This window comes from Arachis hypogaea, chromosome 13 (assembly GCF_003086295.3).
Source record: "Arachis hypogaea cultivar Tifrunner chromosome 13, arahy.Tifrunner.gnm2.J5K5, whole genome shotgun sequence".
Taxonomy (NCBI): Eukaryota; Viridiplantae; Streptophyta; class Magnoliopsida; order Fabales; family Fabaceae; genus Arachis; species Arachis hypogaea.
Window position 1 is genome coordinate 101056021 of NC_092048.1, and position 23363 is coordinate 101079383.

At 33.7% G+C, this 23363-nt stretch overlaps 3 protein-coding genes across 4 annotated transcripts; 2 read left to right on the forward strand and 1 right to left on the reverse strand.

The window, feature by feature from the left end:
• Nucleotides 1-5068: 5068 nt before the first annotated feature.
• LOC140177655 (protein FAR1-RELATED SEQUENCE 5-like) lies at nt 5069-5797 on the forward strand. Its single transcript, XM_072210802.1, has one exon. The coding sequence runs from the start codon at nt 5069-5071 to the stop codon at nt 5795-5797; it is 729 nt and encodes a 242-aa protein (XP_072066903.1).
• A 4974-nt stretch (nt 5798-10771) lies between these two features.
• LOC112732437 (protein SEMI-ROLLED LEAF 2) lies at nt 10772-14452 on the forward strand. 2 transcript variants are annotated; one of them, XM_072212179.1, is made up of 8 exons: nt 10772-11173; nt 11904-12196; nt 12370-12519; nt 12621-13052; nt 13191-13340; nt 13498-13570; nt 13793-13920; nt 14043-14452. In XM_072212179.1, the coding sequence occupies exons 4-7, from the start codon at nt 12750-12752 to the stop codon at nt 13918-13920; spliced, it is 654 nt and encodes a 217-aa protein (XP_072068280.1). In that variant the 5' UTR covers nt 10772-11173; nt 11904-12196; nt 12370-12519; nt 12621-12749; the 3' UTR covers nt 14043-14452. The 2 variants fall into 2 exon arrangements, with proteins under 2 accessions (XP_072068280.1, XP_072068281.1); XM_072212180.1 differs by having other exon boundaries at nt 12647-13052.
• A 6685-nt stretch (nt 14453-21137) lies between these two features.
• On the reverse strand, nt 21138-21977 carry LOC114924993 (uncharacterized). Its single transcript, XM_029291245.1, has one exon. It carries the CDS (start codon nt 21975-21977, stop codon nt 21138-21140), a length of 840 nt encoding a protein of 279 aa, XP_029147078.1.
• Between the last annotated feature and the right edge of the window lie 1386 nt (nt 21978-23363).

Below are 23363 nucleotides of genomic sequence, written 5' to 3' on the forward strand. Positions count from 1 at the left end.
TTTAATTACCTAAAGTCCTAAACAAATGTTTTCTTTTTTTGGGTTTTCTTTTCAGTACGCTCATGTTTTTAGAATTTTGTTGGTTAGACTCATTTAACAGAAAGAAAAATGAACTTCAAGAATGTTTAGTGCATTTAAATTAACTTAATATTGAATCTGTTGTGCTGTTGGTAATAGTTTTTTTTATTGGATTTATCCTTTGAGAGCGGCTGTTAGTGTAGTTTGGTGTTGCCTTATTAATTTCAATTGTGGTTTCATGGATGATTATTTGATTTTTGGCTGTGTTGCTGCCTTATTGATTTCAGTTATGATTTTATGGATGATTATTTGATTTCTGACTGTGTTGTTGTTGTTTTTAACATTGTGAATGACTTATTGATTTCAGTTATAGATGATAGTATTAATCAATAAGCAATTTGCTGGTAATAAGAAAATGATGCTGCTAATCCTAATCTTCCTAGTTCTAAAATACTCAGTCACAAGGTTCTAATCTATAGCTTGGAAATATGTTGCTCTAGAAGTAATGAATGGAAAACCACAATATCAATATTTATTTTGTCTACATCCATTTAATATTTAGATATTTCTTTTTACTATTTAATTTTTGAGTTTGTATTTTGATAATATCATATAGATTTGGTTGATGACATTTCATGTAATGTTTTAAATTTAAAAGATATTTTAAGATTTATATTAGACTATAATTATATTTTAGGATGTTTATTTATAATTTATTTATTATTTTATTCTAAAACATTTTTTTCGGTTGAACTACGGTTAGACCGGTTAGACCAGTAAAACCAGTGAACTAGCAACTCGAGCGGTTAGACAACTGGTTCGGTTCTCAGAACCTTGGTCTGAGTTTCTCTTTAGCTCTGCTATGATTTCCAATGGAAGGCTCATGCTCTAATTTCTCTCCAATTCTCTCCCATTTATTATTAATTACACGGGCCATTATGAAAAGATAAATATTCAGATTTCTTCTCTCTTTACGAAATTGGCAAATTTCATATGTTTCGGGGCGAATAGAAAAGGGTATGTTTTCAGGTATGGGCCCGTCAAAGCTCCTACCGAAAAGAAACAAAAAGGTTGCATAGGTTATTTTTAGGTTTTTACCCATTTATGCTACTCTCATGCTATTAGTGTCGCATCTTCTTATCTGCTGCCACGATGTCGGTCTTTTGTTTTTCTTTGTCTCGTTGCTGAGTTTGGTCCGGCTTCTTGTATCATTATTAAGTCCTACTGTTAGTTTTTTTTCTTCCATTATTGTTTGACATGTTTATGCTTTTAATTTTATTTTTATAATAATTATTTTTTTTTTATTGTTATCTTTTGAATTTTGCTTTCGATTTGTGCTTTGTTAAGTTGCAACTTTGTGTACAGTGTGTCCAATTTTGTTAGTATTTCCAATCACGAATTCGTAATCTATTGAAAGAGAACTCAAGTAGTGATTGAATAAACTAATACCTCTTGTAAGGTTAGGATTATAATGTTAGGAGTTGTTTTATAATCTATAATGTATAATCTGTAATCTGTAATAAACAATTTTGTAGTAATGTAATGTTAAGAGCTATTCTTTCTTTAGCTTTTATTGATTATGGAATTTTAAGTTGTGAATTTCTTTTGGTACGAGAGTGTAAATGTCTTGTTTAAACTATTTTTTGGTTGTTGAAATTTTTTTTATGAAGTATTGTCAAGTTCAAACAAGTGGTTTATAATTTCTGTAAAATTTTTTATATAACTCTTTTACAGGCACACAAGAATAACAGGGCAATTGAAGATTGGGGGCTTTTTCAAATTTGTTATTTAAGTTGTAACAACTTTGTGACAGAGCATGGTATAAATTTCTTGGTACGTACTATTTCAAATATATAATGTATTAAAATAGAATCCTAGTAATACCATACACCAATACCTCTCACAATTCTATGATTGTAATGCTAGGGTTTCTTCTATAATCTATAATCAGGAATTTTGTAGCATTGTCTTGACAGGAGCTCTTCTTTCTTTATCAACTAATGATTATAATACTTTGAATGGTTGATTTTCTTGTGATATGGAAGTGTTAAAACAGGTATTTTGTTTGTTCAAAAATTGTATAAGGTTAATGTTAGATTGTCAAGTCTAATTCAGTTTTTATAATTTGGCTTAACATTTTATACAACTTCTCTATAAACATAAAGAAACAACTAACATTGAGGGCTTCTCCGATTTACTGTTTATTGAGTTGTTATAAATTTGTGGCAAAATGTGTCCCAGCTTTCTTGGTATTGTGCATTCGCAAATTTCTAATCCATTGAAAGAGAACTCATACAGTGATACAATAAACTAATACCCCTTGTGATGCAAGGAGATCTTCTATAATATATAATCAACAATTTTGTAGAATTGTGATACTAGGAGCTCTTTTTTCTTTATCATTTATTGGTCATGAAATTTTAAATTGTGATTTTCTTTTGGTATGAGAATGTGAATATGTCTTGTTCAAACTGGTTTCATGGTTGCTCAGATTTTTTTTTATGAAGTTAACATTAGATTGTCAAGTTCAATTTAGTTTTATAATTTCTGTAAAATTTATATATTATTTTTACAAGCACAAAGAAATAACCGGACAATTGAAGATTGAGGGATTTTCAGATTTGTTGTTTGAGTCGTGGCAAATTTGTAGCAGAGCGTCGCACAAATTTTTTGGTACGTACTATTGCAAAAATATAATGTATTTAAAATAGAATTCTAGTCATACCATAAACCCATATCTCTAGCAATTCTATGATTGTAATGATAGGGTTTCTTTTATAATCTATATTTTTTAATGAGAAATTTTGTAGCATTGTGTTGATAGGAGTTCTTATTTCTCTATAAATTAATGATTATGAAATTTTGAATGATTGATTTTCTTGTGATATGGGAGTGTTCAAACTAGTATTTTGCTTGCTCAAAAATGGTATAAGGCTAATGTTAGATTATCAACTCTAATTTTTTTTATAATTTCTATAATATTTTTATACAATTTTTCTATAGACATAAAGGAACAATTAAGATTGAGGGCTTGTCCAATTTACTGTTTGTTGAGTTATTACGAATTTGTGGAAATGTATCCCGGCTTTCTTGCCATGTGATTCTCAAATTTCTAATCCATTAAAAGAGAACCCATATAGTGATACAATAAACTAATACCCCTTGTGATGGTAGGAGCTCTTCTATAATGTATAGTCAACAATTTTGTAGAATTGTGATGCTAGGAGCTCTTCTTTCTTTATCTCTTTAATAAACTAATACCACTTGTGTTAAACTTGAATTTTTCTAGCATTTTTGTTACAAATTTTTCATTTTCATGACTTTTTTATTCTTTTTTACTCTTTATGTTTGATTCTTGGGGCATTTAAAATTTTTCTCATTAAGGAAGACTTTTGTTTCGCCACGTCTTTAGTTCCACGACATTGCTAAATTTATTGTCGGTTATCTACTTTACATTCAAAATTTTAAGAATAAAAACTAGAGTTAGTTTTTTTTATGTAGTTATATTGTATTGTTTCGAGTCATATTTTGGTCTAGAGTTCAAGAACTTGTGCTATGTTACTTTTTTTTCTTTATTTTTTTTCAAGTCATTTCATTATAATAGTATTTTAAACTTGAAATATACAATAATATTGAATAACACAAAGCCTCTATTTTCAAAATATTTACTAGAATAATAATTTTATTATTATTTTCATTCATTGCAAGAATCTAGTAACAATATGAAAGTGGAGTAGCATTCATTTCTCTAGTAGAGTGCTAGGAGTAAAGGAAAGCAATACAGAAATGTATTTTATAGTAATATTGATTCATGAATGCTATTTTTATGCTTTGTTATTATGCTATTTGCGTGATTTGGTTGTTGTACTTTGGAAGTGTGAATGTTGTGTTGGTAAAAATTTATTATTTGTGATATATTCTTGTGATTTATTTGTAATTGTTTTATCTTTTATTATTTTTGTATTTTGAAGAAGAGAATTTTGGACTTCATTTCGTGGTGTCTTGTGTCTATTTTTGTCATATGGTACTTACTTTCATAGTTGTGAATATGTCAAATATTTTGTATTTTTGTCATTTCATAAATATAAATATTTTTCATTTTATTTTATTGTAATAGTATGCAGTAAATATAGCATTCGACAAAAATGGTTGATTTGATTAGAGAGTCATCGCATAACCAAATAAGGAATGTTTCAGTTGAGGTACATCTTTTTAGCTGGATTATTCCAACACTTAGGATGTTAAGCTTTATTGTTGTTTGAAATTATGTTTAGAACGTTGAGGTCTATTGTTGTTTAATGTCTTTCAGAAAATGGACGAATTCTTAGTTGATAGTGATGGCAATGATGTTGAAGACCTGTTATTGAATACTACAGGAAGTATCGGTCGGGTTAATTTCGTAGGTTTGAGCGTTGATGCTGCTAAGAAGTATGTATTTTCAGACCTTGATGTTGCCTATGCCTTTTACAATGCATTTGGGAGGGTCAATGGATTTTCAATTAGGAAGTTCAAGGTTGGGCGAAGTGAGATTGATAAGTGCATACTCTAGCAAACATTTGTGTGTTCGAGACAAGGATATCGTATTTTCAGAGGGGTCGATGAAACAAATAGGAAGAGAGCTCCAAAGCCATAGACTAGGTGTGGGTGTGTAGCACAAATGCGAGTTCACATAGATGTTGGCATGGACTGGTGGTATACAACATTATTTCAAAACGAACATAATCATGAGTTAATACCTCCAACTTTGAGCCGGATGTTGAGATTGCAACGGAGAATGACTGATGAAGAAATTTGAAGAATGAACGACATGAGAGATGCTAGAATTTCCACAACCCAAATCTATATGCATTTTGTCGAGCAATCTGGTGGTTTTGAGAACGTTAGATTTCGAAGAAAAGACATGTACAACCAAATAGAAAAGCAAAGGAAATTGATGGAAAGTGATGTGACTGAAACGTTGAAGTACCTAAAGAAGTGGAAGAAATTAGATCCAAAGTTTTACTGGAGCTAGGAGGTGGATAACAATGGTGTGTTTCGGCACCTAATCTGGATGGACGGGAAGAGCCGTGTTGACTTTGAAGTATTTGGTGATGTTATGGCCTTTGATGCAACTTACAAGAAAAATAAGTACAAGTTTCCATTGGTAGTTTTCTCAGGAGTGAACCATCACCTTCAAACAATAGTTTTTGGCAGTGCAATTGTGGCTGGTGAAGGAGAAGGAACTTACATATGGCTGTTACAGAGATTCGTGGAAGCAATGAATGGTAAACGACCAGATATTGTGATAACTGATGGTGCCAAGGCTATGAAGCTTGCAATTGAAAAGGTCTTTCCAGATGCACACCATAGGTTGTGCGGATGGCATTTGTTAAGAAATGCCACAGCCAATGTCTCCAATCCCAAGTTTACCCAACAATTCAGGAAATGCATGCTTGGCGATTATGAGATTGATGAGTTTGAGGAGATGTGGGCGTCAATGGTTAATAGTTTTGGGGTTAAGGACATGGAGTGGGTTGAGACCACTTATGGGATTAAAGATATGTGGGCTACAACACATATGAGAGGTAAGTTCTTTACCGGGTTGAGAACTACATCGAGGTGTGAGGCACTACATTCGCAAGTTGCTAGGTTTGTAAAATCTGGCTATAACATTAAGGAATTTCTCCATCACTCCCGCCGGTGGATGGGTTTGTTGCGGAATAATGAGGCTGAAGTTGACTATTACACCTCATACGGGTTTTCGATAATGCAAACACAGGTGCAAGCATTGGAGCGATAAAGAGCAACTGTTTATACAAGGGAGGTGTTCTACTTGTTTCGATCATTATTGTTGAAAGCGTCAAGTGTGATAATAGTTGATTGGCGAGAGACTTCATGTAGTGCGAACTATAATGTACGAAAATATTGTGAGTTAACACGAAAATGGATTGTGTCTTATTGGCCTGGCAACAGTGAGTTTAGGTGTTCATGTCAACGAATGGAGTCATTTGGCATTCCATGTGTTTATATCCTTCGTCTGTTTATATATCTTCAAATTACAGAATTACCTGAGTCACTGATATTGAAGCGGTGGACCATGAAAGCAAAAGAGGCACATATAAGGTTGGAGCAGCGGGGATCGTTAGTTGGAGATGGAAGTTATGAGAGTAGGATTGCTGCTATGAATGATGAGCTAGAGGGCTTGCCATTTGATGCTTGCAGAGATTTAGGTGATTTTAAGGATGTTATGGAGTGGGTTAGAAACAAAAAGTCTGAATTATTTGCCAAACATGAAAAGAATAGAGAGGAAAGTTCTAATAGTGCGGGTGAGAAATTCAAAACACGGATGGATGCTACTTCAAAAGAAGCTGGGGACAAAAAGAATAAGCGAAGGATTCGGTGCAGCAGATGTAACGATATAGGACAAAATCGACGAAATTGTCGCCGTGTAGATGACCATAATCAAATGGAAAGTGGAGATGGAGGAGGTCCCGAAGATGATGACGATTGGTCTAGTCAAACCAGTGAGGAGGGATCAATGAAATGGTGAGTATTTAACATATTACTTCTTATTAATTAAATGGTTGTCTAATTTTTATTTTTTTTTGTTCTTGTAGGATTTTGATGTGACCATCGATAATCAGAAAGGCAAATATCATTAGCTGTTATTGTCTAGCCTTGGATGAAAGATGAATATGAATTTTATTTTTTTAGTTTTAGTGTAGGAAGTTTATTGGAGAATAGTAAAAGTTTTATTTATTTATTCTTAATTTATTCTTTCAATACATTTGTTTTATTTATTTGCATTTGCGGACTTAAGATGACTTCTACAAAAAAAAAATATAGTAGCATAACTATACTATATTAGCTAAATCTGGTTATACACATTATATGGTAAGTGAATCTATTTTTATGGTTAACTCCCCAAATATTAGATGTGAAAATTATATTTGCTATTACTCTTAGGATATATTTGTGTTTAATAGTTACTAATGCAAGACATCATGAAAAGATATATTGATTTATATAATTTAAAATTATTTTTGCTTTTTCACATTGTAAAAAGTATTTCAAAATTAAGGTATTATTACTTGAACAAAATATGACGCAACTGAATACAAATATTAAGAATATTCCTAATCACAATTTGGTCTAATCATCCGGGGAATACATTACAAGAATAATACATTTTAAATTATATGCTTCATACTATTTTGAATATTTATAATTTTTATATTCTTTTTATTTGTTATTAAAAAAATAATTTAAAATAATTTGTAAAATTTTTTTAGAAATTTTTATTTTGATTTAAATGTTGATTGATCTAAAAATATTCTTTTTAAAAAACACTTAACAAATTAGTAATTCTTAATTTTTGATTCTTAATTCCTGTTTGTATTTATTTAAAAAAGTTCAATGTTAATTTTTTTCTATCAAACATGACTTTTGTAAAATAGAAAAAAAGAATCAAACACCAAACTTCCATTTTTCTTTTAATTTACTAAAGGTATTAAAAAAATAAAATATACGTATCAGTATAAACTAAATAAAAGTTATCCAACAATGTAAGAGGAATTTTATTGCGAATCATATAATGGAACTATGTCAACTCAATTATGACGAAACAATAAAAGAAATCAGAGTCTAAATTTATTATTTATTAAATAAAATAAAACATTGTTTTTTACATATTAAATAAAATAAAAAATACTCAACACTTTTAGAATAAACAAATTAAAGTCTTAAAAATGACTAAACAGATATTCAAAAACTGCTAGAACACGTGACTTTTGTAGCCGTTTTTACTATAATAACTACTACAGATTGTGAGTTTTGTATATGTTGTTCAGTGAATAACTAAATGTTCTTAAATTATAGTTTATAGTAGTAGGGACGAAACAGTAAGATAGAATTGGGAAGTACATAATTGAAATTCAACGAAAAAATAATATGCTATATGAAAGATGTGTAACTAAAAAATCCTAAATATTAAGGAGAACATATAAAAGCTAAATAAAAAAAGTAATTGATCTAACAAATAGATCCCATAACAAACAACATAAATACCAAATAATCAAATCAAATGCATTCTATCCTTTCCTAATAATAAATACTATGATAATCTAATTGCCGACCAATGCTTTCCACTTAGCTGCAGAACGATGTTTGACCATGTCATTATATTCACTGTGAGTCCCATTTAAAGTTGCACATGCCGCAAGCATTTGAATTTTAGAATCAGGGGCCTACAAAACGTAAAAGTTAAATTAATTATAGTGTCAAAAGAAACGAAAAGTACACAAGGTAGAAATTTGTTAACTTATCCTAGCAGTGAGATTGGGTTGAAACATGTCCTCCATTGTCATCCACTCAAGCAACCAAACTGCGGAGTTATCACTATAAAATACAAGTCATTTAAATAATTAAGATCATTACTATTCATGATCTAGTTAACAAGCATATCACAATAAAATAGGCTCTAAACCTTGTGTTGCAATCAAGATGCCACGAGCATTATAGAGAGGCCAATTGTCGATTGGAATGCTTTTTTGTCTAATATATTAGTGCTAGAGTACGGACCAGAGAAAATGAAATCTAATAGACCGAGCTATGGCTCAAAAAAAATGAATTACAAAAACATGTTAATGGCAAATGAACTTTAAATAACATTTACAGAAAAAATTTAAAATTAAATTAAAAAATGTGTTTAAAAAATTATTTTCTATTACACATAATGCATTTATAATAGCATCATATGAATTAGTAAGCAAGAATAAGTAATATTTAAAAATATATAATTTACTATGCTATCAACAACTAAAAATACACTAAGAAGATTTAATATATCACCGTCCATCTTATGATGAATTTTTTGGAGATATCTCACTTTGGGTTTGGATATGAATCAAGTTTGTAGACTTTCCCCTCGTCAATGGATATTACCATCAAGAACCAGTGAAAAATGTCGTCAATGAGTGGAACATATATCTATGTGGACATATTCATAGACAATTAGAGTAAAAAAAAAATTCAAATAGAGAGTTAGTGAGAATAAAATACATATTTTAACGCAGAAGACTTCGGCATCCAGATTTTTTGTACTTTTCATACACATCTTGACGTAGCATATCTGGGTTAAAGGTACCAACCTAATTTTTTGTATTATAAATCGTTAGTTTCAGTGGGACTATATATTTTCTAAGGGTCGGTTATCGAAATTTCTTACCCCAAATTGTGGTGGTAGAGACCAAATTATTATTTTGTTGGACATATCTTCAAAGGCATCATCAATACGTTGTGCCATTGTTGTTTTAAGGGAAGCCAGCATTAAAATCTACATGAAAATAAACATGTTAATAACTAAAGCATATTTTTCACAAACCTAATAAAAGTTACCGTATTTACTTACATTAGAGTGTACTTCAATGAGACACTGAAATCTGCTCGACTCATCTCAATATTTTTATTTTTGAACAGAATTTTCCTGTGTAGATACAACAAAGTTGTAGTTGTATAAAAACTTACAAATACAAAAGACACAGAAATAAATATTCAACATCAATAATTAACTTATTTATATTTATATTTTATTTTTGTTAAGTAGCTAAGTGAATGTTTTTACCCTTCATATAGGTTGTGGCCAAATACATAAAGTGATATTTGACATTATTGTAGTGTCAACTGCATTTCCTTAGTTGGACGGAATTTAGACTTCAGTTCAATTGGGAGTACACAGCCAATTTTAGCTAATAGTATTCTAGGTCCATTAGATCTCTTAGGTCTGCCCCTCTTTCGTCCATAACAGAAATTTTCACTTGAGTTGTGACATTTGGGTGACGAGTTCAAGGCAGCTTTGGATGCTTTTTTTTGCCTACACGAATTTTATAAAAAAAATAATTAAAAAATTAATAACTAAAATATACGAATGCTATGAAAACAAGTAGCTAATATAAGGATATACCTTTTCATGAAGATAGGTACGAGTATAGTTGGCATTTCCTGATTGTGCTATAATTTCTTCGTCCAAGTTGATAATAGTTATCTTTTGAGATTTTTCATTTAGGAAAGTACCAATATTTTCAGGATCGCTTCCACCAAGAATGACATCAGTATTTTCTTCTACGTTTGCATAGTCTTTCTCAAGTACCTCCTTCCATTTGACCGCGTCAACTAGAACATGCCGTTGTGGCATTTGATCAGGAGCTGCTGGCCGGTCTCCAAGGTCCAATACTGCAACTTGAAGAATGGTCATCTCTCCTTTCATGTTGTTGTACAATCTCTCAAGGTCAGTTATTTTAATGTACAAATCCTGCAAAACAATATATGAATATTAAAGAAAATTTAGTTTTAATCGTGCATAACAGATACACTTAGATTGAAACACATTGCACCTTTAAAGAGGCAACTATGCCATCAACAACACTGTTGGAGTGGAGGGTTTCAACCTGACAAGATTGGTTTTTATTGATGCTTTTATCAACACACGTGGAGGTATTATTGTCAATTATCAACAGGAATGAAAATATTTTTCACGGTTAAGAGGTTCTTATGTATGCAGAGTTATGATGCTGCCCACTAAAAGCCCGCAACAGTTACACGAAGCCTATGATGCAGTCAAAGCATAGAATATACACTACAAAATTTATGTTTAATTAAGGAAGTTTTTTAGTAAAAATTTTTAAAAACCTCCAAAATACACTTTATTTATGCCAATTTATAAAATCCCCCTTAATAGTTAATTTATAAAATTTAAACTTTAACCCCCCAAAAAATCCTCTTCTACAGTTCTACTACTACGTCCTATTGACTATTGAGTTTTCAAAACTCATCGAGTATGAGAGAAGAGAAGAGAATAGTGATTGACAAAATCCTAGGTTCTCTACCGTCGGTATAGCTGTCGTTGGATTCGCCGGTCCGCCGCTGCTGCAGTTGCCGGTTTCGCCACCGTTACCGCCACCGTTACCGCCACGGTTGTCGCAGGAAGCTCATGAATCGAGCCACCTTCTCTATCAACATTTTGATTTCAAATCTGGTTGCTCTGTAGCTACAATTGCTGCTATAGTTTCCGCCATTGCCGCCGCAGATTTCGTCATCATCGTTGCTATAGTTTCTACGGTCGAAAGCTTCTGAATCGATCCATTATTTCAGATCTATTTTCTCCTTGGAGTTGCTGCTGGTATTCTTCTTCTTCTCCATATTTCACTTGTCTCTATTTCTCTGTTTCTTTGAAGTTCCAATTGAGCAACCAGCTTAGGGTAATCATTCAAATGTGTTTTTGGTGCCTAATACCATACTTGTTTCGACAATGAAGCAATTGCCATTTGGTTATTACATTAACTGGACTCGTGTACCATTGTGTAGCATCCTGCAAATTAAAATGGAATTGGAAATAGAAATGACTTGTCTGAATATGCTTGCATGATTTTACTTGTTCATTCTTGCCACAATTTCATGTTTTATTGGGGTTATTCTGCATTTTTATATTTTTGCAAATTGTTTGAGATATTATGATTGCAAGATATTATAAATTAAAAAGCTCAGATAAGATAGCACCATGCTGCTTAGTATGAAGCTTCTGCTTCTACATGGGAGCATTGTGCTCCAAATTTAGTTCTTAGTTTTATAACCATCATCTGCATCATATATAACCTATATTCAGTAAACTTAGCCAAGGATGGTTCTACCATACGCCATGTAATGGAATCCATATTCCGATACTTTGATAATGGAAACTTGTGGTCTATAAATGATGGCATTGCCTTTTCTGTTTTAAAGGATATGTTGTTTTTAATGGATGATTCTGGTATATTATTTCTCTTATTTGATCATATATAATGTCATACAATCTTTTTCTTGATTAACAAGGCATTTTTTGCGTTAATTTTTCTTCATTCTTTCTTTTGCAGGAAAAAACACTCATGTTTTGTTGTAAATGTTAATTAAGCATCTGGATCATAAAATTGTCCTCAAAGAACCCAAAATGCAGCTTGACATTGTTGAGGTGACCACTTCACTTGCTCAATATGCAAAGGTTCAACCTTCTGTATCAATAATTGGTGCTCTAAGTGATGTGATGAGACATTTGCGGAAGAGCATACAATGTTCCTTAGAAAACTAAAATCTAGCAAGTGATGTAATCGAATGGAATAAGAATTTTAGAGAAGCTGTGGATAAGTGCCTTGTACAGTTGACAATTAAGGTACCTCACATTATCCACACTTCAAATCAAATTTATTCCTTAACATTTTAAGAATAACTGATTGATAAAATGCTTTGTGTGATTATCACATTTGGTAGTTTTATCTGGTCTTTTAAACTTTATTTACATTATTGGACTTATCACAAAGGAACTAAGCTGCCATACATGAATAGGTTGGAGAACCAGGCTCTATTCTAGATGTTATGGCTGTGATGTTAGAGAATATCTCAAATATTACAGCAATATCCAGAACCACAGTCACTGTTGTATACCAGACTACTCAAATTATTGCCTCCTTACCAAATTTATCCTATCAAAATAAGGTAAGGAGTGAATATTCATAGTCTATCTATATCATGTTGGTATGCTACTTTGAGTTCTGTGAATAAATTTGATACTAAAATCATCTTTTTTGATCCTCAAGCATTCCCTGAATCATTGTTTCATCAGCTACTCCTGGCTATGGTCCATCAAGATCATGAGACACAAGCAACGGCTCACCGTGTCTTTTTGGTAGTTCTTATGCCAACCTTAGTTTCCCCTCGGGGCAGGCATGCTTGCTTCTAATAAGGCATCAGATGTTCCAAGAACACTCTCTAGAGCAGTCTCTGTCTTTTCTTCTTCAGCTGCCATGTTTGAGAAGCTAAAATCGGATAAACATTCTTCAAATGAAAATTTAAGTCAATATAATAAGGAAAATAATGCTGGAGAGACTGAACCAACTAATGGTGTTGGCGAGTTCCTAAACAAATTGAAGTCGACTAATAATCATGTGCATCATGGGAATGGGAGTGGGAGTGGGAGTCAGCTAGCTACAGTGGATGAAAATAGTACAGATGATGACAATGGGAATTTGGTGAGTCTTGCATTGATGAGTATGTGTGTTTGAATTTAGTCCTGCATTTTAAACAAACTTCAAGTATCTCGAGTATGTTAGCTGTAATCTGGTTTATAATCATGGTTACTTGGTGATCTTCTTTTCACCTGAATGCAGGAAATTGCAGCTCTCAGGTTAAGTAGTCTTCAGATAAATCAATTGCTATCATCAATTTGGGTTCAGTCTATCTCTCCTATAAATTTGCCTGAAAATTATAAAGCCATTGCTCATACATACAGCTTGGTGTTGCTTTTTTCTAGAGCTAAGGTACTAACTGGACTCAGTTATATGATTGTAATATATAAGAGGTTTAAGGTTGTCTACATTATTATTGGCACTGTCATATTTTCTTCTATTCTCTCTTTTTAATGAGTAAGACTTCCTTTTCCTTTAAAATAACTTTGCAAATTTATTGCCTTCGCAGAATTCTTTTCAGGAAGCCCTAGTTTGGAGTTTTCAACTTGCTTTTTCTTTGTGGAAAATTTCTCTTAAAGAAGGTGAGTTTTCAGTCACACCTAATAGGTTATTTGGTATTTCTTAGAAAACTTGAGTTCTTAGTGGATAGCAAAATTATCTTTGAGATGTAGTGTTTCTTAAGCAGGTCTTTTCATGGTATTAATATTCTTGATAACTATTTTGTTAGAAACCGGATACATATGCCTCAGGAGTGGGTTTGAAAATTATGCCAAGAATGAATAAGTTCCTAGTTTTTATTGCAGGGTCATTGCCACCATCTCGACGGAGATCACTCTTTGCTTTAGCACTTTCGATGATTTTGTTTTCTTCAAAAGCCTACAAAATCAAATCTCTTGTTCCGAGTGCCAAGGAAACACATACAAAGAAATAGGTGAGATCTTCTTTTTACTGTTATGATAATTGAAAGAAACTTGTAATAGCAAACTGATCTTCTAACTCTCTCAAGATAAAAAAGTATTATTTTGCCTTAATGATTTCATTTTATGTATCCAGATTGATCCCTTCCTTCATTTAGTTGATGATCATAAGCTCCAAGCTTTCAGCACTGCATGTGATGGTTCGACCATTTACTATGGATCGAAAGAAGATGATTACAGGGCCTCAAATTTGCTTCCAGAGTTAATGACTCTTACATAGAAAACACAGGAATTCTTTGTTTCTGAAATCATCCAGAACCTGGAAGTGTTGGAAGACGTAACACTTTTACTTCTTGTGTTTAGATGCTCTTTAAAATTGAGTTGTTAAACTTATATTGAATCATCTTGATGCTTAACTTTACTAAAAGCAACGGATATCTGAGGACAAATATTTGAGACTTTTATGTAATTACATGATATTGAAATATTAAAGTTGTTGTTTTATTTTACTTTTTAAAGAAAAATAAAAATAGTTATGTAGAATAATACCATATGCAATTATATTTGGAATTATTGACATTGAGAATTTTTTTTATATATAGAGTTATGTCTTATATTGAGAAATTGTGTTATAAAAGATTTAGTTTTTAAATTTTGATATTAAAAAATAAATTTCTAATTTGAGAGTATGTAAATGAGATGAATGAATGATTTGAAATTAAAAATAAATAAATAATTAAATAATTTGTGGAGGTTTTAAACTGCCACAAAAGTGATTTAAAATTACCACAAAAGTCCAATATAAAACCTCCACTAAACACATACAAAACCTCCACTAAATAGATTGTGGAGGTTTTTAAAAACTCCCCACGAAAGATCTCGTGGCACTTCAAATTTTGGGGGTTTTAGAAACCCCACAAATCATTTGGTTGGGGTTATAAACCTTCACAAATAAAAAAAAACTGCCACAAATAAACAAAAATCTTGTAGTGACATGGCAGTTACAACAAGTCCATTATCTTTTATTTCAGATTATTCTCAACGTTCACGTAAGTGGGTAAAAGAATCAAAAATTAAAATGAAATTATATATAAACAATTATTCGCATTACGTTGTTATTAATTTATTCAAAAAGTAATTAAAAATTGAAGTTGTTTAATATAAAATAAAATATTACAAATATATAATTAAATAATTATTCTATTTAATATAAGAAAACTTTTAAATATAACAATACAACGATATTTCAATAATTTTTAACTATTAATTTTAATTATATATATTATATATTTTTTTATGATTAGGATCAACAGTTAAAAAATTACTGAAATACCCAGGTACCGGTTCACTTGCAAATTTTCCTTTAATATATAATTAAGAGTACTTCTTTTTTCTATGGACAAAAATATATGTACAACATTGCATTTTATTCACTTATTATAATTTACTAAGATAAAATTAGGTAATTAACTTCTTTGAACATTAGTTGTTTATTTTACATGCAATATAGATATAAATAAATATAATATTTGTTTCGTAGATGCAATTATGTAAAAAAAAATTGTTGTCATATTATTTGATTAACCAAAGAAAAGAAAATGTTACTTTAAGAGAAACTAATAAATTATATTTATTAATTCTTTTAATACAACATAATAAATTTTAAATGTTCTTTTGAATAATATAAATTAATTAAAGTAATATAATTATTCTAAATACACTATTATTTTAAATATAGTAAAGTAACATATTTCAATAAAAAAATTGTTAAAAATAATATCTATATTTTTTATATGCATTTTTTCATTAAATTTATTTTTCTCTTGCAAGACCAATTATAATATCATCAACATATGATAAAAGTAAACATAAATATTTGGCTTTATTTTCTATTTGATTCGAATTTGGTCAGTAATAAAATACGACATATATACATATATATACATATATAGATTGTGATCATACACTATAGATTAATAAACATAACCTACCTTACCATACATATGATTATATACATGAGATTACTTAAAATATTTAAAATATATATCATGTAAAAAACAGTTTTGACAAAACAAATGTATTATGTGGAAAATAATTAATACTAATTCTTCTATTTTTGTTCGGCAAATAATTTATGAATGGAACCAAAAATGGTGTTATGTAAGGTTATTGTAACATGGCGTGTTATCCCGAAATGTGGATCTGCCAAGAACAGGCTCTGAAAAACGCAACTTGTGTTTTATTCATGAATAAAAATGAAACCAATGCATGGATAGGACGTGTATCTGCTGTTGGGAATAATACACCATTCTCCCTTGAGAAAATATTTTTCACAGAGAAATAAAATAGACACAATCACAACATAAGAATTTAACGTGGAAAACCCCAATTACTGGAGAGAAAAACTACGACCGTTGTCAAATGACAACCAGAGAATATCACTATGTGAAAATTGTTACAACACATAGACTTCTTTCTCTCTAACACCGGCACCCCAGTACACCCACACTCTCAAAGTAAATATTTAACTACGCCTCACAACACTCTCTAATCAAAGAGAATAGAAGAAAAGAAAAGTCAGATACAAGCTTTAAGTGTTTCCGACTGGTGCAAAAAATATGGAGAACTTAGCCTCATATTTATAGCCTAGGCCACCCACTCCATTTTCTATCCTAAGCAATGTGGGACTAATTCAACCAAATCCTAACATCTGCTGCACACTGAAAAACGCAAGTTACGTTTTATTCATGAACAGAAATGAAACCAATGCATGGATAGTACGTGTCTTGGTCAACCTGCAAGCTGCACTCCACAATCGCAACTTGCGATTGTCAGTGACCCTTGCTGCATGTTCGATGCGTGTTCGTTGAATGGGTTTGGAGAGGGCTTTAAAAATGCAAAGTTCCAAACGCAGATGGAGAGGAGGGAGAGTGTAACGAAGAGAGTTGAAGCTATGGTGGAAGAGCATAGCAGTGTCGCCTGTGGGAGGAAGAAGAAGAAATAATAGGCTGGGTTTAAGTTTATGAAAAAAAAAAAATGGTTCGTGATTTTACGTTACCTGAAGAACACATTATTGAGTATTTGGATCATCCTCAATGGGTAATATTTTTTCTTTTAATTTTATGATAAATAAATATATTTATTTTTAATTTATTTTTTTATTTAAACAGTGTTATTGTTATTATTACTGTTAGTTAGTAACATTATTATTATTATTATTATTATTATTATTATTATTATTATTATTATTATTATTATTATTATTATTATTATTATTATTACTACTGGTAGTTGCATTATTTATTATTATTATTATTATTATTATTATTATTATTATTAATAACCGTAGTGTAGAAGTAGAAGTAGAATTATTATTATTATTATTATTATTATTATTATTATTATTATTATTATTATTAGTAGTAGTAGTAGTAATAGTAGTAGTAGTAATAATTATAATAATAGTAGTTATTATTATGATGATGATTATTATTATTGTTATCAATATAGTAGTAGTAGTAATAATCGGATTATTATTATTATTATTATTATTATTAATAGTAGTAGTAGTAATAATAATGATAGTTATTATTATTATGATGATTATTATTGTTGTTGTTATCAATATAGTAGTAGTAGCAGTAGTAATAACCGTATTATTATTATTATTATTATTATTATTATTATTATTATTATTATTATTATTATTATTATTATTATTATTATTATTGTTGTTGTTGTTGTTGTTGTTGTTGTTGTTGTTGTTGTTGTTGTTGTTGCGTATTTTTATTATTATTATTATTATTATTATTATTGTTGTTGTTGTTGTTGTTGTTGTTGTTGTTGTTGTTGTTGTTGTTGTTGTTGTTGTTGTTGTAGGATTAATATTATTGTGTTAGTTGTTGTTAATTTCAATGAATATTATCTTTTTTTTTTTTTTTGCAGGCAATCAGAAATTTGTTGCCTAGAAAACTTGATCCGCCGAATACCTTTAATGAGAGAGCTGCAGAGGCACTAGCATTAACTGGGTTTCAACACGTTTCGCGAATTGGTGAAATGAGAGGTCATTCTGCACTCTTAAGTGCCTTGGTGGAACGATGGAGGCCAGAAACCCACACGTCCCACCTTCCAGTGGGTGAAGTGACGGTGACGCTGGAAGACGTGATACATATACTTGGCCTCCAGGTTAACGGAGAACCCGTCAAGGGTAGATTGGATAGCAGTTACCAGTTTTTGGTGGATAACTGCGTCGCTTGTTTTGGTCGGCAACTGGGTCCGAACGATCACGTGTTGGGCAAGGTAAATCTCCATTGGGTTCGGCAGTGCAGAGACAGTGAACCGTGTGACACGCAGGAGTCTATTGAGTGGTACGTCAGGGCTCACATTTTCTGCGTGCTTGGTACAGTGGTGTTTCCAGATAAGTCCACCGCGTCTTTGAACTCGAAGTTTTTGCCTCTACTTCGGGATTTTTATCAGATCTCACGATACAGTTGGGGGACAGCTAGTCTGGCACATCTATACAGATCGTTGTGTCGTGCATCGCGGTACAACTGTAAAGAGATGGATGGGCCACTGATTTTACTTTTTGTTTGGGCGTGGGAGCGTATGCCGTTCATGGCCCCTATACCGCGCAATCAGCTTCTCGATATTGGTGTTCCACTTGCGCGACGGTATTGTACTTTACTGTTATTAATATTAATATTATTATTATTATTATTATTATTATTATTATTATTATTATTATTATTATTATTATTATTATTATAATTGTTGTTGTTGTAGTAGTTGTTGTTGTTGTTGAGGTCATCCTACTTGTGCTTAGGTGGAGTCATTGGCGCCGGCATACAAGATATACACGGAGGTCTACAGCGCAGTTTAGGTGAGGACTCGATGACATGGGAGTCAACGATGTAAGTTTTAACCATTTAGGTTAGCGTCTTTGTTAAGAAAAATAATGTTACGAATAGGTCTCGTGGTTACTAGTGTGCAGTTTACATGGCAGCCGTATATCGAAGTGGATGTTTCGGTCGACCTCGGCCTAAATTTGTTTATGTGCTCCACGAAGTCGCCGTTAGTGTCGTTCGAATGTATAGAATGGCACCCAACAGATCGAGTTCGTCGACAATTCGGGTTGCAGCAGCTTCCACGAGACCGGCATTTTAGATCGGTAGTGCTCATTGCAGGCGTTTGAGCGGTGCCCGGCATCATGACTGGAGAGACTGGACTAAGGAATGGCTTGACATGTGGCGTTCTGGCTGCTATGATACACTACAGGTAGGGGAGGAGATTGTCGACTTCCATCCCCTCCCATTGTACTATGACTGGTACACACAGCAATACGGGGGTCACCTACGACTGTCAGATAGAGTTGCAGGTGAAGAGGCTGACGCGAATGCATAGCAAGAAGGTCCACCACAAGCAGCTGGACCTCAGCATCAGGAACCGGCCTATGATCAAGGGTTTCAGGTATCGTTAAGGTTTATTGGTGTTAATATTACCATTGTTAATTATAAGCTTGAGTAAAGTATCGTTTTTGTCCTCAACGTTTGGGGTAAGTCCTATTTGTGTCCCTAACGTTTAAATCGTTCTATTTGTATCCCTAACGTTTATAAAATTGATTCAACGTTATCCTACTATCAATTATACTAACAAATCAGATTATATTTTTCAATTATTCTCACTTGGATGTATTCATTCTCAATTAGGCCTCACTTGGATGTGTTCAATTTTAATATTATACCAACTATTTGTGTTTAGATTTAATTTTGTCCCTAGAAAAGTGAATTATGTAAATGTATAGGAATTAGTTTCAACTTTTGATGAGCTATTTTTCAGAGTGGATCATTGATTTTATGCCAGACATTTGTATTCTAACTTCAAGAAGAGATTTTTAAAACTCAAACTAAAGCGTTCATGATGTGTAATTGACGGTAGGATAACATTGAATCACTTTTACAAACGTTAGGGATACAAATAGGACGATTTAAACGTTAGGGACACAAATAGAATTTACCCCAAATGTTGGGGACAAAAACGATACTTTACTCTTATAAGCTTTAATGTTACCGTTATTGATTAGCGTCATTCATTTACAATTAGGTGCCGCCACATGAGCCTCAGTTCCAAGCGCCTACATATGAGCCCCAGTTCCAGGCGCCTGCATATGAGCACCAGTTCCAGGCGCCGGCATATGACCCCCAGTTCATGATGCCAGGGTATGAGCAGCATTATCAGGTGTCGGCATATGAGCAGCACGTTCAGGAACCACAACAACATCAGGCAGCTGAGCCCTACATACCACAGTTGCTCATTCCAGCAGATGGTCAGCTAAGTCCATTTGTTGGGCTTGATTCGATAAGCTTCTCTCGACTCATGAGAGAGACATCTCAGCTATTTCCTGCGCGAGAGCAGCAAGGGCCTGTTGGTAGTGAGCCGTCTGTTGGTCGTCGGGCCACGTCAGGTCATGCTAGTGACTTCAGTATGGATCGATCGCCAGGTCATGTAGGTCCTACTCGTCTGTCCGCACCACCACGCACTACGTTGTTCGACTTGAATGAATGCCCACAGCCGGAAAAGGGATTTCTGGGAGATGCCCTCCAGCACGAGTCTCATTTTGGTGGATATAGTGCTCGGGGGCATGAGTAGATCCAGTGCCTACGACACTGGCAGTGCCAGCATGCCAGATGTTGGTGTTGGTGACTCCAGTAGTACTCAGGGTCGTCCGTATAATTTACGGACATAGATTGCGCCTCCGGATAAATACACCACATCTCAGTACGCGAAGAAGGCGCCCAGGAAGTAGGTTGATGCAGTTTAGTTCAGTCCGTTTGAGTTTATGTTTTTATTCAGTGATGTAGATCGTATAGTATGTTTAGATGTCTCTGTTAGTCACCTTCTTTATTACTATGTGTTTAGATGTTTGTATTAGTAATCGTCTCAATTACTATGTGTTTAGATGTTTCTATTTATAATCGTCTCTGTTACTATGTTTAAATGTTTAGATGTTTTTATTTAGTGATGGAGATCGTATAGTATGTTTAGATGTTTCTATTTGTAATCGTCTCTATTACTATCTATATTCGTAGTTATTATTCGTTATTTACTACATACATAAATAAAACGCACAAAGACATAAAAAAGCTTACATAAAAAGTTACATATAAAGGTCCATAAAAAGTTACATAAAAAGTTACATATAAAGGTCCATAAAAACTTACATAAAAAGTCTTAATCACGATTGATCCCCGGCAGAGCTTGGACCTGCGCGCTGCGGACATCGACTCTGGCTATGTCCCTCCCGTCCACATATAGTACACCGGCGAGGACGACGCATGTCCCGCGAATCCATCTCATTCAAGTAGCGGGTTGACTTGGGTCTTCCTTTCGTCGCGCGCCTCAATGTCCAATTCGCGATCACCTTCGCTCCTTCATACGGAGCCCACGTAGATGGGTCACCCATCAGGACAAACTCGCCTCTGTAGACCTTGCAAATTTCGGACATCTTGTACACGTCATGCACATATATTTGCCAATCAAGACGCTGGTTGGCGCAACATGCAAGGACGTGGCGACATGGGAGTCGCTCGACCTGGAAATGGCCACAATCGCAGTGTCGTTGAGCGAGATTAACGGTGTGAATGGAACCATCTTGCATTTCGCGAACCTCAAACATCTCGTTGCGCCTATCGAACCTATTGACCACAATGTTGCCTGCATGTCGAAAACTTTCTTCGACTCTTTTGGTGGCAAATTCTGAATATGTGAATCCGTTGCGGACACGCTCATGAGCCTCGGCGCTCTTCCGAGTGTACAATTCGTTCAGCCGATAGAAAGTAGACCTAACAATGGCAGTCACAGGAAGGTTGCGTGCACCCTTCAGGACAGAATTTATGCACTCTACCAAGTTTGTCGTCATATGTCCCCAACGATGACCCCCGTCGAATGCCAACACCCATCTCTGAATACTGATCTCATCACACCACTGCGTATACGCCTCACCCCGCTCTCTCAGCCTTTGGTAGTTTTTGTTGTACTCTTGCTCCGTCCTAGAATATCCTGTTGGAGAAACCATTTAATCATAAGCAAGTTCCACGAAATTAATACGAACAAAACCGTAACAACAAAATCAAATACCTATGTTAACCACGAGTTTATGCAAATACGGAGCCTTGAACCTCCTTAAGAAGTTGGAACCGATGTGCCTGATGCAGTACATGTGTCACGCTCTTGGCGGTGACCATGCACTATTGCTGCGAGCTATTGCTGCGTCGATGGAGTTATGGCGGTCAGAAATAATGCCGACGCCATCGATGGTAACAACATATCTCCGCAGGTTGCTTAGGAAAAACTCCCACGCGTCTGCCGTCTCACCCTCGACTATTGCAAACGCAATAGGCACAATGTTTTGGTTCCCATCCTGTGCAACAGCAACTAGAAGTGCACCTTTATATTTTCCGTACAGGTATGTGTCATCAACCTGCACCAGTGGCTTGTAGTGTCGGAATGCTACTATACACGGATAGAAGCTCCAAAAAATGCGATGAAGAACTCTTACACCTTGAACCTCCTCACTCTCACAGTAAACAGGGAGCGTCTTTATTTGAACACGAGACCTTGGCATCTTTGCAGTCATTGCTTTCAACCAAACTGGCAGAGTCTGGTAAGAAACCTTCCAACCATCAAAAACTTTTGCGACAGATTTCTACTTTTCCAACCAAGTCTTGCGGTAACTGATAGTGTAGTTGAACCTTGACTGAACTTCTGCAATAATATACTTCACCTTTATCGACGGATCTGCTTCGACCAACGGCCTAATGGCATCTGCAATTGTGTTTGAGTCCAACTTGGCATGATCTTGCGAGATCGTTCCCATGATGCACGTGTGTTTGCCATTGTATCTCCTGATCTCCCAACAAGCTTTCTTTCGAATCAAGCTAGCTCGGATAAGCCAATCGCACCCGGCACCATAACCCTTGCATTTCGCATAGAATGTTTGCGGTTCAAACTCATACACAGTGTAATCAACTCCTCTAGAGATAGTGTAGCTTTTGATTGCAGATATCACTGACTCTCTAGAGCCAAATTCCATTCCGACATTGAATTCACCATCTTCGGCCGCAACGTTGCCTTCACCTACAACAAGCGCACCACCATCAGTCAGACAAGGCAAATAAAATGGACACTAGTGGTAACGTGAATTAATAACCATAATATAACATACCCATATTCGCATACTCAGGAAATTCTGGGGGCATGCATGGCTTCGAGATCCAGAGTCCGCATAAAAGATGGAACACCAAACGGCTGCTGGCTTATAACAGCATGCGCTTCATTTGGCATCGCCGGATTGCCTGCCAGATCTCCGTCATCGTTTTTGTCATCGACTTCATAGTTGGCTTCAAACTCCTCTTCACTGTTGTCGTTATCTTCTTCCCAGCCTATATCCCCAAACTCGTTA